Here is a 17,633-nt window from a genome sequence, read left to right on the forward strand (position 1 = left end):
GGAGTTGTACTAATGTTGCTAGTGACACTCTTGTCAGGAAACTAGGGCTTGCTACTCGGCCTCTCTCTCGTCCTTTCAGGTTGGAATGGCTAAACGAGGCCGGAGAACAGTATGTAAAAGAACAAGTTATCGTCCCCATCACCATTGGCCGATATGAGGACGAGGTCGTTTGCAATGTTCTTCCTATGGACGCATGCCCCATTCTCTTGGGCAGGCCATGGGAATTTGATAAAAGGGCCGTGCATGATGGCTTTACAAGCCGACACTCCTTTGACCATAAAGGAAAGAAGATCACGCTGGTTCTTTTGATACCTTTGGAGGTCCATCAAGATCAGGTCCAACTCAAGAGGAGCCGTGACAAAGAACCCAAGCCAGATGAACCTGAAACATCCCAATGGAACTCCAATTTCTATATCAAGCCAAGTCAGGTCAAGAAATCTTTTTACTCTCAAAAACCATTTCTTTTACTTGTGTACAAAGAATCTCTTATGGCTTCTCATTCTGACCTTGCACCGGAGATTCCGAGTGAACTTCTAGATGTTTTGCAGGAGTATTCTGATGTTTTTCCAGATGAGAATCCTAAAGGATTGCCACCCGTACGAGGCATTGAACATCAGATAGACTTTGTGCCAGGTGCGTCTCTACTAAACCGACCAGCTTACCGTACCAATCCGGTGGAGACCAAGAAACTTCAGAAGCAGATTGGTGACCTTCTTAAGAAAGGCTACATCCGAGAGAGCCTCAGTCCTTGTGCCGTTCCTGTTCTTCTTGTTCCCAAAAAGGATGGCTCTTGGCGTATGTGTGTGGACTGTCGTGCCATTAACAACATCACGGTAAAGTATATGCATCCCATTCCTAGGCTAGACGACATGCTTGATGAGTTGCATGGGTCATGTGTTTTCTCTAAAATTGATTTGAAAAGTGGCTATTACCAAATTAGGATGAAAGAGGGTGATGAATGGAAAATTGCGTTTAAAACAAAGTTAGGATTGTATGAATGGCTTGTCATGCCATTTGGTCTTACTAATGCACCTAGCACTTTTATGCGTTTGATGAATCATGTCTTAAGATCATTCATTGGTCATTTTGTTGTTGTCTACTTTGATGACATTCTTATCTATAGCAAAAACATTGAAGATCATAAGATGCATCTAGAATATGTTCTTGAAGTTCTTAGAAAAGAAAAACTCTTTGCCAATCTTGGTAAATGCTCTTTTGGAACAGATCACGTGGTGTTCTTAGGTTTTGTTGTAGGTGCTGATGGACTTAGAGTGGACGAGGAGAAAATCAAAGCCATAGGGACTGGCCGAGTCCAACGACCGTGGGCGAGGTAAGGAGCTTTCATGGCCTTGCCGGTTTCTATAGGCGATTTGTTCCAGACTTCAGTTCCATTGCTGCTCCTCTGACTGAAGTGATCAAGAAGAATGTCGGATTCAAATGGGAACAAGCCCAAGAAGAAGCCTTTCAGATGCTAAAAGGGAAGTTGACTCATGCTCCTTTACTTGTACTTCCTGATTTTTCTAAAACCTTTGAGATTGAATGTGATGCTTCCGGAGTTGGAATTGGTGCTGTCTTGATGCAAGATAGGAAACCATTGCTTACTTCAGTGAGAAACTTGGAGGCGCCACACTCAACTACCCCACCTACGACCAGGAGCTATATGCTTTGGTGAGAGCTCTACAAACTTGGCAACACTATCTTTGGCCTAAGGAGTTTGTTATCCACACGGACCACCAGTCCTTGAAACATCTTAAGGGCCAACAGAAGCTGAACAAGAGACATGCACGTTGGGTTGAGTTCATTGAGACATTTCCTTATGTCATCAAGTACAAGCAAGGTAAGGACAATGTAGTGGTTGATGCCTTGTCCCGAAGGTATACTCTTCTTTCAGCCCTTGAAATGAAACTGCTTGGTTTTGAATTTATCAAAGACTTGTATGAGACTGATCCGGATTTCAAAGAAATATTTCAAAAATGTTCCAAAGTGGCTTACAGAAAGTACTTTCAAAATTCTGGATTTTTGTTCTTTGATAACCGTTTGTGTGTACCCCCAATGTTCTTTGAGGAAGTTGTTTCTCAGGGAATCTCATGGAGGAGGTCTTATGGGACATTTTGGAGTCAAGAAGACATACAAGACGGTCTATGATCACTTCTACTGGCCAAGCTTAATGAAGGACGTTTAGAGAATTTGTGGTCGATGTGTGATCTGCAAGAAATCCAAAACCAAGGCGTCCAATCACGGTTTGTATTCGGCTCTACCCATTCCTTCTCATCCTTGGGTAGATATTTCTATGGATTTTGTTCTTGGTTTGCCTAGGACTAAATCTGGCTGAGACTCCATCTTTGTGGTTGTTGGTAGATTTTCGAAAATGGCTCATTTCATTCCATGTCATAAGACTGATGATGCTGTGCAAGTTGCTGAATTGTTCTTTAGGGAAATTGTTAGCTTTCATGGAATGCCTAAGACCATTGTCTCTGATCGTGATGCCAAGTTCCTTAGTTATTTCTGGAAAACTTTGTGGTCTAAATTAGGAACAAGATTGATGTTTTCTACGACTTGTCACCCACAAACTGATGGTCAAACTGAAGTAGTGAATAGAAATTTGTCTGCATTGCTTAGATCATTGGTTAAGAAAAACCTTAAGCTTTGGGAAGAATGTTTGCCTCATGTTGAGTTTGCTTACAATCATGCTATGCATTATGCTACTAAGTTCTCACCTTTTGAAGTCGTTTATGCCTTTAATCCTTTATCTCCACTTGATCTTTTACCTTTACCTTTGAGTGAAATAGTTAGCACAGATGGCAAGAGGAAAGCGGACACCATCAATAAGTTACATGAGCAGGTTCGTGCCAACATTTAAGCCAAAACTGAAGGGTACAAAAGATATGCCAACAAGAAAAGAAAGGAGGTGATCTTTAAAGAGGGTGATCTTGTTTGGGTTCACTTAAGGAAAGAACGGTTTTCGGAAGAAAGAAAGTCTAAACTTATGCCTCGGGTCGATGGTCCATTCCAGATCCTTAGAAAGATCAGTGACAATGCTTATCATCTTGACTTACAAGATGATCCAGATTTGTGGACAAATCCTTTTAAAGAAGGAGGGAATGATGTGCCCCAGTCCATGGACCAGTCCAACGAATCAGAACAGCATGAATATCAGGACGTCCCAGTTGAGGTTCACTCTTCCGATCAGACCAGACAGACCGATCGGTTCGTGTACCGGATCAACTCGCGAACGTCCGGATTAGAGATTCGACCAGATCCACTACCAGACCATCGAACTGACCGAACTGAAGCTCGTCTTTCCCGGCCAACTCGACAGGCTAAGGCTGATGGTCAAGCCATAATCCACTTAGGACGAGCCAACTCCGATCCAGACCATTGCTAGTCTCTTTTGGCTCGTTTGGCTCGTACCGCATGTGTCGGCGACTGTACTGATGATCTCTCTTCCTTGTTCGATCCGATTATGGACTTCTCTTTTGGATATTTTTCTAAGGCAAAGATCCTTAAGCTTAGAAGACTTGTGCTATGTTGGAACGTAACTTGTCCGATCAGAACGTCCCGCGGTCCTTGCTGATTGTCCCGTCCATGTGCTGATCCTTTCCGCCTTGGACTCAGCTAGCTCGGATATATCTGGACAGGAGCCAAATGGTCACTTTGACTAGTCTTCTCCATTTTCCGTGCCTTGACCAGATCTAGTTCAATTTATATTTTCTATGTCTTGTTTTCCTACATTTCTATTTATTGTCTTTGACTACAAAACTCTATAAGTATGTAATCTCTTCTATTGAATAAAGCCAATCGATTTTGTCTAAAGCTTTTGAGTTAAACTCTTTGTTCTTTGTTTAGAACTTGTCTTGTTTCTTGGTGAGTCATATCCAAGCAAACATCTCTCAAATCCGTTGGTCTTGTGAGTCATATCAAGCAACGGTTCGAGATTCTTCTTTTGGTGGACTTGTGAGTCATATCAAGCACCAATTGAAGTCGGGAATATCGGAGGCCTTCCGCAACCTTCGTGCGACCCTTCAATCCATTCAGTTCTCCATCCGGAGTTCATATCCAAACCAGATCCAGTCGAGTGAGCCGGTCTTAGGGTTCTTCACTAGCTGTCCGTGAGCTTCCTATGTTACATTTTACGAAACCCATGGGCGGTTTTCGCCAAGCTAGCATGTTTGGATCCCCATGTACTAAATCTTTTTCCTTCTGTTCCTCTTGGATCAGATTACACCAAATGGTGGCTTCCTCTGCAGCTTTGGAGAAGATGTTATCAGATGAGATTCTTTCCTGTTCACAAAAGCTGTTCCTTGCTTTCCATAAGTGCCAGAGGATCCAAGGGAATCGTAATCTCTCAGCTTGTCCAATTCTATGATTTTTACTGATTGAGAGCAGATGATACAGATTCAAGAGAACCTAGTTATTAGAAAACCCTGCCGCTGGATGTGGAATCTGAGCACGCGCCCATGTTTCCTTTGCCACATCACAAGTGAATATCACATGGCAGATAGTCTCCTGATGGACTCCACAGAGAGGACAAGTTGTGTCCAAATTAAGACCCCTTGATCTAAGTCTTTGTTTAACTGCAAGAGCGCCAGACAGAGCTCGCCATAGAAAGTGTCGAAGCTTCGGAGAGGTCTTTGTTTTCCAGAGATCACTCCACAACTTTTTCTCTAGAGGAGGAAGGGGCTTACTATCAAGGGATCGCAAACCTTGTATGGTTTCAAGCAGTTTATAACCACTCTTGGAGTCATAACACCCATTTCTCGAGAAACCTCAGACCAAGGAATCGTCTGCTTGTACATTGAAACGAGTATTGAGGATTGTCCTAGCATCTTCTTCTTCAAAGAGTTGTCTGACTCATGTCACGTTCCATCTTTTTGACACAGTGTCAATCAGATCCTCAGCTGATATAGTCAAATCGACAATGGCGTCTTGTCTATACCGTGGAGCTCTATGAATTTTGTCGATGATCCAACACACAGTCCAAGCTTTTGTGCTTGTACGATTCCCAAGCTTATGCACCAATCCTTGCTTGAAAGTTCTCTTCCATGTTGAATACTACGCCAAGCATATGATGGCCTGGTACCGATACCGCATTCGAGAAAAGAGTACCGTGGGAAGTACCTGTGCTGTAAGATCCTAGCCAAGAGTGATTCCGGATTTTTCCACACTCTCCAAGCTTGCTTCGCAAGTAACGCTTGGTTAAACTTCTCGATGTCTTTAAAACCCAATCCCCCCAACTCCTTATCTTTGCATAACTTCTGCAAAGCAACCCATGATATCTTCTTCTTGTTGGTACTATTACTCCACCAAAACTCAATCATTGCACTTGTTAGCTTGGAGTATAAATCTTTTGGCAATTTAAAGCAAGACATTGCAAATACCGAGAGAGCAAGCACTACTGATTTTAATAGGATTTCTTTGCCTCCGTGAGAGAGTGATTTTAAGAACCAACCATTTAATCTCCAATGTAGTTTCTCTCTGATAAAACTCAAGAGCTTCCTTTTCGAACCGCTAAAGCATTCTGGCAGCCCTAAATAAGAACCTTCTCCTCCTTCTTGATCGATGCTAAGATGTTCTTGACTTCCGCTTTGACACTTTACGGAACCTTTGCTCCAAATATTATTGATGACTTCTGAAGATTGACAACCTGGAGAGAAGCTTCACCATAACCTTTAAGGCATTCCAATATCTCAGTTGCTTCCCTTGAGTTTGCATTACACAGAAGCAAGCTGTCATCTGCGAATAATAAATGGTGAACAGAAGGGCAAGCCGTAGATAGTTTAATCCCTTGGATGTGCCCAGTAGCTTCATCATTGTTTAGAGAATTAACTAAAGCTTCTGCACAGAGTATAAACAGAAATGGAGATAAAGGGTCTCCTTGCCGAATGCCTCGTTCAGGCTTGATGAACCCATGAGTGTTCCCGTTTAACAAGACCGAGAATGTGACTGAAGTAACACATGCCATAATCCAACACACCCATCTTCTGTCGAAACCAATTTTCTCCAACAGCACCTCGAGAAAATTCCACTCAACCCGATCATAGGCTTTTGACATGTCAGTTTTGATCGCCATGCATTCTTCAGAGACTTTGGTATTGGTTTTGAGGCCATGTACCATCTCATGGGCAATCAAAGTATTGTCAGAGATAAGTGTTCCTGAGACAAATGCACCTTGAGTCTCTGAGATAATCTGAGGAAGTACTTTCTTCAAGCGGTTACAAAGGATTTTTGATATCACTTTGTACTGAACCGAGCAAAGACTGATTGGCCTCATATCTTGAATTTTGGTTGGTTTGGTAATCTTTAGAAGTAAACTTATCAAAGTATGATTCCACCCTTCTGGCATCACTGACGTCCTGAAAAAATCTTGTATCTCACTAGTCAAACCATGACCAATTATGTGCCAATATTTTTGATAAAAAGCACCAGTTAGACCATCCTCACGCGGCACACTGCTACCTTTTACAGAGAATGTTGCAGCTCGGATTTCCTCAGCTAAAACCGGAGCAGTAAGCTTCACATTCATATCATCAGTCACTCTGCTACTGAAACCCGTAAACAATGTCTCCAAATCAAAAGGATCCGAGCTTCTGAACAAGTCTCGAAAAAATTCCACAGCAATGTTGCCTTTGGAACCAATTCTCCTGCCCCCACTCGTCTAGGAGCATTAAGATTCTGTTTTGCATCCTCTTTCCCTTAACACAATCCTCAAAGAAATTAGTGTTACGGTCACCTTCTCTAAGCCATTCTTCACGACACTTCTGTCTCCAGTAGATTTCTTCCTCATGGTAGGCTGAAGCAAGATCTTGTTTGAGGCGTTTCATCACTTGAAAGGAGGGGTTCGTCTTTGAGACCTCTCTCTCGAAGACAACCTTGAGACGAATAATTCTATTCCGTGAATTGAGGTCCGCTTGCCTCTTCCATCGCTTGATGCCTCGCTTACAACGAATTATTCTTGTCATTATATTGCTTGTGTCTCCTGAGATCACACCCCAATTCTGCTTTACGATGTCTTCAAACCCTTTTCTCTTCATCATCCGCTTATCAAAGAATAATCTACTACTGTGAGAGCCAAAAGCTTCGTGAGCAAAACATATTCTTATTGGCCGATGATCAGAGCCAAACATGTCGAGATACTCCATCTTAACCCGTGGGAAGAGTGTAAACCATTCACTATTGCCAAAGCTTCGATCCAGTCTACACTGAACCCAACCTGTCTCTCTCCAACCTCCCCCAAGAAAGACAGTTCCCTGAGTAACGTATTTCTTGGAGTTTACAATTTTACGCCATACACTACAAAAAAAGTCTACATTGATAGCATATTATTATACCTCGTTTTACTGAACTGCTGCCGTAGATGAGTTTGAAAGTTCTGTATTATATAATAGCATTAGATAAATGCTACGATAGAGTTTTAGTAAGTGGGAACCTAAACTTACATTTTCTCTCTAACACTATTTTTCCCTCTCTAAATTTATATCAAAATACAGTTTCATCTGTCTTATTTTTTATTGATTGATATATTTTGGTGAGGATAACTAACTTTTAATCTCTGCCATCCATAAAATCTTATCCAACGGTGAGGATGGATATTGAGAACTTCTCTCTCAATCTCAATCTCTTCAATCTTTAACTCTCTCGCCATCTCTACCTCTCTGATCTTTATCTCTCCTCTATCTCTTTCAATCTCAGTTTCACCACTACCGCCACCACCGAGAGAGGAAGAAGAAGAAGCAGGATGGTGGTGATTCGTGGAACGTGACGGCGATTCGCGACGGTCTCAGTCGTCCCCCATCTCCACTGCATCTCCGTTTTCACCTCGTCTCCATCAGTTTCTCATCTCTGTCGTAATCTCTCTCTCTCTCTCTCTCTCTCTCTCTCTCTTGATACTGATTCATATGATTGATTAGATGATATGGGTTTAGGGTTTGTGTTCCTAAAGTTATGGCCTTTTTCAGTTAAAGACTTTGTTTGTTTCTCAAAAAGATGATTGATAATGGTCTGAGCTTCCTGAGCCTGCTCTTGGTATCAACGCTAGACTAGCGTCGCTAGTGATGGTATGCAGAGGAAAGATTGACTCTTTCTTGTTCCTGTCCATAGTGAAGTGTTAGCTACACTGAGACATGTCTTTTGTATTCAAATTTACGAGCTTTCTTAATATAACTTATTCAGTTTATTGATCACTTTTGCTTTTAGGTTTGATTACACATGGAAAAAGGTTGGTAGGGGTACAAAATTGTTGAAGATATAAGATTTGATTGAACAACTTAATGCTAAAACTGTAGCCGTTTCACCATTCTCGTATGATGTTAAGAGGGAAGACGTGGAAGCCTTCTTCAGTCAGTATGGAAAGGTAATCCGCTACTGATTGATTTTTTCAATTTTGTTTGGAGTATAGTTAGAATGACTGGTTATACATGTGTATGAGATATGTATGTGTTTTCTTTTCAGGTTAATAGTGTGAGGATGCCTCGTCATGTAGCAGAGACGAGAGTGCTTTTTAATGTTGCCTTGGTTCCCTACCGAAGAGGATGCCCAAAATGTTATGAAGCAAAGTTTGGTCTTTGCTGGTCTCGAGTTGGATATGAAATCAAAGTAATCCTACTTGCTCAGCTGTCTGACTTGGGTATGTATTGAAGTGAGACATGAGCTAATGCAACAAGAGGACGCATTGGCAGTTGCTGTATATTTCGAAGATGTATATGTTAGTTCTATATGTTGTTAAAACTTTGATGTCATGTAAGACTTGTTTTAGTTAATGTAATAGTTTTTTTATGTATTTTAGATCATTTAAGCAATCTGTCACAAAAAGAAAAGAAAGATAATTTATGCAATAAAAATGGATTTTAATATATGTATTTTTTTAAAAAAATATGTACTTTTAGATTGAAAAATATTTGTATTTTAATTTATTTTTGAGTGCAAAATTAAAGGATAAAGTGATAATTAGAGTTTTGTTATATGGATTTTGGTGTACTTCAAAACCTGAACTTAACCCCAAACTAACCCTAAACTTTAAATACAAAATCTAAATTTTGAACTTAATCCTTAATCAAATCTACTTATATGGTAAATCATTTATTTTAAATTGAATATTATAAGTTTAATTAAATCAATTTTTTCATATAGTCATAAATCATAATTACCACAAATTATGTTTAGTATAGATGGTCAATGTACAAATTGATGTCCAAATCTTAACCCTAAACCCTAAACCATTAACTTAAACTCTAACCCACTAAACACGAAACTTAAACACTAACACTAACTTAATCTGTAAACTAAAATCTAAATGTTTTGAAAATTAACCTATACATTTTTTATTATTTAACTTCAAACATTAAAAACAGTATATAACACAGGAAAATAAACACAAATAAAAAAAAAATCTCACTGCATAAATACTGTCCATTAGATCAGTCTCAATCTAATGGACCAAATCCCTTCCTTCTTATTTTTTTATCTCTTGTTTTCCATTGGATGATGAAATGTTGGTGTGGATAACCAAGTTTCAATTGGAACCGTTGATTAAATATAATCCAAGGGACATAAACATTTTTAATGGTTTTCTCTCTCCTTTCTCTATCTCTGCTCCTCTCCTCTTCTATTTGCTCAAGTCACAAAATCTTCTAGATCCTCTCCTCTCCTATGCAATATTCTTCTCGTCTATGAAACCCTTCTGCTTCTCCAACCACCATTGATTGAAGCTTCACCACCACTATTTTTGAAACCGTCATTCGTCGTCACCACCATCGCCGTCCGACACCACCACCACCACGACCACAACGGTTCGACCTCTTTTTTAAACCCCTATCTCTCTCTCTGCCTCCATCTCTCTGTTTTGAACTCATTTTGTTTGTTTTAAGGTTGGAAGAGGCATGGCGTGCTTCCATGGAGATTGAAGACATGTGTAATGGTCATCTCTTTCTCGAGCTTGCCCCTGTCATCAACGGTCTCGAGCAGAGTGGTCCTGAGCAGAGGAGTCGCCTCGTCCCTTCGGTCTCGAGCTTGCCCCTGTCATCACCGGTATCGAACTCGTCCCGGTCGTCATCAATGGTGCCGGAGATGAGACAGAATGGAGGAAGACATCGAGAAGAAAGAGGCAAAGGAGGAGGGAGGCGGCACAGAGAGATTAGGTTTAGAGTTAATTAGGGTCTGGTTAATTAGACTTAGATTTTGGTTTAGTGTGTTTTGGTTTACTTTTTTTTTTAAATTTCTGGTTTAGTTTTGTAAAACTAATTTTATTTGTAAATTGATTTTAATTAATAAATATAATTCAATTTTAATTTTAATTTTGGATTAATTTTTGTTTTAATTTATAATAATAAATATAATTTTAACGGTGCTATAAAAAAAATATAATAACAATATATAATTGCTATTGTATAAGAATCTATCATAGCACGAAATTTAAATCGATAATCAATTTGTAACAAAAAAATAGTGTTATAGGTAAGTTAATAACATCATTTAAATATTGCTATCGTATCTACACATTTCGTAGCGTAAAAAAAAATTCTATCGTAGAGGGGGTACCTATGATGGCTGCCGATGACATAACATAACAGAAAACGCTATGAAAGCCCTACTATAGCGTTTTTCGTGAGCTAAGAATGTACATATTTCTTGTAGTGATATTTCTAAGATCCCAAAAGCTTTACTCGTTCCTTGTAGCCCCTCCACTTTTTTCCCCATTAGACATGAGCTCGTTAAAATATCCAGCCAACATCCAAGCCTCATCTCTTGCCAAACCAATATTCTCAAGACGGTCCCATACTGCTCTTCTTCTTGTTGCTACTGGATCCCCATAAACACACGTAAGGAAAAAAACCATCGAACCATAAGAGACTTTCAGATCAATAACTATCTTATCGCATTCTAAGATCACCACCTTGTAACTATCTTTCCACATTAATGCCAGACCACCACTCAGACCCACCGGATCAACTGTAATTAGATGATCATACCCCAAACTTTTCTGTAACCCTTTCACGTAATCAGACTGTTGTTTTGTTTCCATTAAAAAAAAGAAAATCCGGAAAAAACTTGCGTCTCAACTCCCGGAGATGATCAACTGTCTCCGTACTACCAGCACCTTGACAGTTCCAGCACATAACACTCATTGGGGCGGCAGCGGCTTCAATACGGAAGCCACCATAGAGTCTGATGCTTTGAAAGATTTGTTGTCTGAAGGAGCCAGAGGAGATGGTTTCCTTTTGGCACTGCCCACTTTGGATGGAACCACCGAAAGAGTAGAGGTTAGTGGACCAGTTGTTTGTGTGAGCGTTTTCCTTTTCCATGAAGAAGGACGCCCTCTCGCTGCCTTTCTCCTCCCCTGGGTCCCGAAGACTCGCCCTTCCGAAGAAGGGCCAAGCCGAAAACCCGTTGGAAGAACAGGTTCAGAGCAAGCTGAAAAGTGAGACGCAGAGGACTCTGTATCATCTTCCTCTTTATCCTCAATGGTCAGCCTTGCCTTAGCTCGTCTCAGATTATCAGAGCTATGGAAACTATCCTCTGGATGATCTTGGTATGAGAATACATGGCCCTTTCTTTTGTCAAGTTAATTAGTGATCTTAGTCAAACGAATCAAAGACTCAGCCTTGTTCTCTTCAATACCTTGTTGAACACGTTGAATTCTAACCCTTCTTTCTGTCTCATCCGAATGTGAAATATAAAGCAGCGCCATTTTCCTATCTTCTTTGGAAAGTTCAGGGAATAATAAAGGGAGACCGGAGGCCTAACAAGCGTTTCTGTTGTCACTGGAACAACACTCAATGCACGAGGAGCTTGCGTAACCATCTTGTTGTTGTAAGCACCCTTCTTTAGCAAAGGACAAAGAATCTTTTCATGTGTGAGGCGAAGACAATGGAAGCAACGTTTATGAATCTTCTCATATTCATACTCAATGGTTACTGTCTCCTCCTTAGAGACATTCAGCTTGCGAAAGGCCTTCAATGGATTGTCAACATTAAAGAGGACTTTGGCACAGATGTACTCTTTAGTGTGAGATACCTTCGGATGGTATGCAATCTCCTCCACCTTGCCAATCTCCTTGGCTAGTGCATACATCGTATCTGTTGTGAAAAGATTCACTGGAATATGTCGGATTCGAATCCATAACTCCATGGATTGGAGAAAGTTCTCCGGGGGGTTAGCAGTCCAGCGATCAATGACCATGGCCCAATGATTGTAAGACCAAGGTCTATCATCTAGCACAGTTTGTAGATCTTCTTCCCGTTGAAAGACAAACTGAAAGCGGTCACGAGAAAGAGCGATCCTGCGAACCCTGCCGTACACTCTCCAAGCTGTTGGCATGTACTCAATCATACATGCCATAGATTGACAGTCAGGATTCAACAGACGCCCCAGTAGGCTGGTTTCATTCTTGTCGTAGACCCGGAATCTGGGACTGTCAGGAAGCGTGAGCGGTTCCTCTTCCTCCAAAGACATCGATTTAATTGCTTTGTGTAACATGTCAGCCATTATCAGAGTGAGGTGAAGCTTTGCTGAATGGAGGAGCGGTGGAGCAAAAACTTCTGGGGCAAGAGGTCTAACGTGATTGTAGCAAATTTCCCTTTGATATTGCTAAATTCAGCTACAGCTTTTTTGAGAATCCATCGGAAAAAGAAAGTTTTGAAGATGGGAATGAACCAAATAAGGAAACAGAATAATGACGTACTCTGTTTTAGGGAAGAAGCAGAGTAAAGGAAGTACAAATGTGAAAAATGACTCGCAATGGAAAGTTTTGATTAATGAAATCACGAGAAAACCGTGGCAGTGAGTGCCGGAGGAGAAAGTCCACTCAACTGAGGGAAGAAGTTAAAAAGGAAACAGGGGATTTCCGGTGGGGAGCTCTAGTTTTTAAATCTAAGATAGTTTTCCCTACCTCTACATCTCCCCTTATTTACTCAGTTCATCACTAATGGTTCCTAACCGTAACACCTATGAAAATCCTCCTTATATATAGTTTCTCAGTAAACAGAGGAACCCTAAATCTGAAAAGCTCATCGATTTATCTATTAGGCGTTGCTTTTTATATCTCCTCGAAAATGTCTGCCTTTGATGTTCCAGACATTCATTGACTCTCTTCGCCTTGGTAGTCCGCCTGTCATTCTTCTGAACTTAAGTGAGTTATCTCTATATTTTTTCATGTACGTGTTGTGGCGATATGATAGACAGATTTACATAAGAGATTAAGCTAGCAGGAGATATTGATGTTTTGAGAAGGCAAGGATTAGAAAGAAAGTTATTAAGTATACACTTCTATATTAACAACATTAACAAACGCATCAGCAAGAGACTATTATATAGAATTTAACTGCACTCATGTCTGATTTCAGGTCGTCTATTCCTCAACGCAACCTCTGGAACACACTTCTACTTTCACCAGAAAACTCTTGCCAGCAACAGCTTTCTTAAAGTGTAAGATGAACCGACTTCGGACTATGTTTTCACTGCCTTTTCATTGCTTTTCTAATACTTCTTAAACACTGCTGCAGGCAAGATGTATTGTTCTGAGACAGACTCATCCTAGAATTCTTCCAATTATTTAGGTTGATAAGAAAATTGAATCTGTCACGCAATTGGAGTTCAATGCCTATGTCGTTGATTCTACTCCACATGTACGTCTATCTACTTATTGACATTAGAATCTTGAGTTGCTTTTCACTGTTATTAACAGCTGCAGTGTACTCATCCTCAACATGTCTAACCCTGTAGAAAACTGAATGCCTTTGTGTAGGAGATGGATTACATCCCTCCACAAGGCCCATCGAATAACATACCCTAATCCAGCAAGTTGGATTAGTTTGGTCGGTTCGGCGGCCAAACGTGTCGGCTCGACTTTAGAGTATTTTTAGCCGGTTGAGTAAGCCGACCAAAAGTACCCGGCTTGGAGGGAACTTTGTCCAGGCCCGCATACTCCGCCTCTCGCATCAAGGCCCAAAGAGGTACGAAATTAGGGCATCAAGGACAGAAGACCTATAAAAGGGGGAGAAGAAGCAACGAGAAAGAAGACTTTTGGGATTTTACACACTAAGCGGCTAGATCTAGGTTAGGAGCGATTTGTTTTTCTTGTTGCTCTTTCACTTTCATGTCTCTCTTTTAACCCTTCAGTTCGAATCTAATAAAACGTCTTTAGTCATCCCATTTCTGACTTCTTTCACTCTAGTCGACAGAATCCCGTTCAAACAATTGGCGCCCACCGTGGGGCTGACTAAAGTAACGTTCTAGAACTACATGGTTCAAGACGACGCCACCTTCGGTGCTCCGGGCGGAGAACCAACCCCTACGCCCGAAGCCGCGCCACTCATCGCCGCAGATTTCATGAGCTCTATCATGGCTCGACTCGCTCGTCAAGACGAAGTCCAAAAGACGACCAACGACCAATTAGCTGCTTTGGTCGCGACACTCACAGCTCCCGATGGCCAAACGAGCCGTCCCCAGCAGATACGCCGTCACCTCTTTAACACCAACCCAACGGCAACCGGAGGCGACCACGTCTCAGACGACTCAGAGCCTAATGAAACCCTTCTCGCCGACCATCCCCCGGAAGGCTCTGATCTCGCAACCATACGCGAGCTCGTCGAGCTCAAACTCAGCTTTCAATAAATGAACGAGAAGATCCATCAGGTAACCAGCGCGGCCCCGCAAATCGAGACCATACTCGCCGCAACATCACGCACCCCTTTCACTAGCGCTCTGACTAGTGTGCAACTCGGAAAGATAGAGAAGCTGCGCCTACCCGAGTACAAACCCGGCAGAGACCAGGTGGAACACATGATAGCTTTCAACATCGCGATGGCGCGGCCTCGACTCCCCGACGAAGAAAGGGACGCAGGCTACTGCCAACTGTTCGTCGAAACTCTCCACGCGCAAGCCCTAACCTGGATCTCCCAGTTAGAGGAAAGACGGATACATGTATGTCGTCAACGAGAACAACGTGCCGGTTTCAACTCTTGTAGTCCGCGGAGAAGGATGGAACAAGTGGGTAAGGGAGCTTGATTCGTCCGACAAACCAGTCGACGCCGTTTGCTCGACCCAGACTACAACAGCAGCAGGTTCAGCGACAGGACCTTCTAGAACCGTCGATCTCACCAAACACTGCAAATATCACGACGTCAAAGGGCACGATACGACAGAGTGCAAATCACTCTATGCGCACTACCACTCATCCCTAGAAAGTGGCGACTTCAAGTTCGAACCCCTAAAGGCTAAGCCGAAGAACGGCAAGAGCTGGAGCAAGAATAAAGAAAGGAGAGCCCAGCGCAAAGCTACAGGCAAAGGTCGACATAGCGAAACTCAACAACGAGATGACGAGGAGGATGCTCCGAAGAATAACGGCGAGGGAGACTCCTCAGCCGACGAAGAGCAACCAGCTAACCGTAGACGCATTGAGGTCGTACTCTCTCAGCAAACCTTGTCGTCGGACGATGAGAACGATGACACACCTGTACTCGAAGATTTGAGAGATGTTCTGAAACGAAAGTTCGAATCCGAAAATAGCAACAGCTCCACGCACAATGATCTCCGAACAACGTTGAATGCATGGAAGTCCCGGCGTATCTCACCAGGTGATCCCGATCCCAAAGAACGCTCGAACGGTGACCTTCGAGATAAACTCAACGCAGGAGCATGCGATCTTCGAATCCGTCTCAATCGTTCGAAACCCCCTGACCTCCGAAGGCGTTTGGAGAAAACTAAGACGTCAAGCAACGACACTCCATCATAAAAAACGACAGCAGCGTATCAACCGATTTACGCGCCTTCTTAGACTCCAAGCAAGTAAAAACGCGACAGCAAGTAAATGTCATCATGGGCGGTTCTCCTCCTTGCGGCAACTCTGTTCACTCTGTCAAGGATTACCGTCGACAGGTCGCGACTTCGCAGAGGTGGCCGACTAGGCCGCCAAATCACCCTCCGATAACTTTTTCGCCGGATGACGCTGAGGGAGTTCACGTAACCCACAACGACCCTCTTCTTGTCGTCCTTGGAATTGGGGAGTACGATGTCACCAAGGTCCTCATTGATACAGGAAGCTCCGTCGACCTCATCTTCCGAGGAACTCTGCAGAAGATGGGAGTTGATCTCGACGACATAAAACCATCCTCCAGAACATTAACCGGCTTCAACGGATCTCCGAAACAATACTGGGAACAATCCGCCTTCCGGTACGTGCATGTGGAGTCACTCGAACTGTCAAATTTGCCGTTGTAAGCACGAAGGCCCCTTACCACGCTATACTTGGAACCCCCTGGATACACTCAATGCAGGCCATTCCATCTACTTAGCACCAGTGTGTCAAGTTCCCCGGTACGGACGGAAAAATCAAAACACTGCGAGGGGATCAAAAAGCCGCTAGGGAACTCGTAGTCGCCACAGTTAAACTCCAACGATCATCTTTATCGGTTAACTCCGTTTCTCCTCCAACCTATAAAGCCTGCTCCCAGGAAGGCGAAGTTCTCGAGTTACCTATTGACGATACCGATCAAAGCCGGACCGCAAGGATTGGTGCGTATCTGTCTGAAGATATGCAGCGGTCAGTTCTCAACTTTCTCAAGGCGAATGTGTCCACATTCGCGTGGTCCATGTCAGACATGAAAGGAATTGATCCGGCCATAAAAACTCACGAACTAAATGTCGATCCGACAGTTCAAGCCTATCTGGCAGAAGCTCGGTCCCGATAGGTCAAAGGCTGTAAACGAAGATGTCGACCGGTTGCTTGGCGCTGGCTCAATTGCTGAGGTGCGCTACCCTGAGTGGTTAGCAAATCCTGTAGTCGTTAAGAAGAAGAACGGGAAGTGGCGCGTCTGCGTCGACTTCATAGACTTAAATAAAGCCTGCCCAAAGGACAGCTATCCTCTTCCCAACATCGACCGTTTAGTCGAGTCCACGGCTGGAAACGAGATGCTCACCTTCATGGACTCTTTCCCTGGGTACAACCAAATCATGATGCACCCCGACGATCGTGAAAAAATTGCCTTTATCACGGATAGAGGAACCTACTGCTATAAGGTCATGTCATTCAGTTTGAAAAACGCAGGAGCAACCTACCAACGGTTTGTGAACAAAATGTTCGCAGACAAGCTGGGCGTCACCATGGAAGTATACATCAATGATATGCTTGTCAAGTAGCTACACGCCGCTGATCACCTCCGTCACTTGCAAGATTGCTTCGAAACTCTCAACAAATACGGCATGAAACTGAACCCAACAAAGTGCACGTTCGGGGTTTCCTCATGCGAGTTCCTTGGATACATAGTCATGCAGCGGGGAATCGAAGCCAACCCAAAGTAGATCTCCGGGGTCCTGAACCTCCCAAGCCCAAAAAATAGTAGAGAGGTACAACGGCTTACGGGTAGGATAGCTGCACTCAACCGGTTCATCTCCAGATCCACCGACAAATGCTTGCCATTCTATGATCTCCGGCGAGGTAACAAGAGGTTTATCTGGGATGAGAAATGCGAGGAGGCATTTACTCAACTCAAGCGTTATCTGACAACACCACCCGTTCTCGCCAAGCCAGATGTCGGTGATTTTCTATCTCTTTACGTCGCAGTGTCACAAGCAGCAGTTAGCAGCGTTCTATAAAAGAGGACCGTGGTGAACAAAAGCCAATCTTCTATACAAGCAGGCGC

General features: G+C 42.7%; 1 protein-coding gene across 1 annotated transcript; it reads right to left on the bottom strand.

The window, feature by feature from the left end:
• Nucleotides 1-4,907: 4,907 nt before the first annotated feature.
• Nucleotides 4,908-5,318, bottom strand: LOC106331088 (uncharacterized mitochondrial protein AtMg00310-like). The gene has a single exon (XM_013769434.1). It carries the CDS (start codon nt 5,316-5,318, stop codon nt 4,908-4,910), a length of 411 nt encoding a protein of 136 aa, XP_013624888.1.
• Between the last annotated feature and the right edge of the window lie 12,315 nt (nt 5,319-17,633).

This window comes from Brassica oleracea, chromosome C3, assembly GCF_000695525.1.
Source record: "Brassica oleracea var. oleracea cultivar TO1000 chromosome C3, BOL, whole genome shotgun sequence".
NCBI classification, from domain to species: Eukaryota; Viridiplantae; Streptophyta; class Magnoliopsida; order Brassicales; family Brassicaceae; genus Brassica; species Brassica oleracea.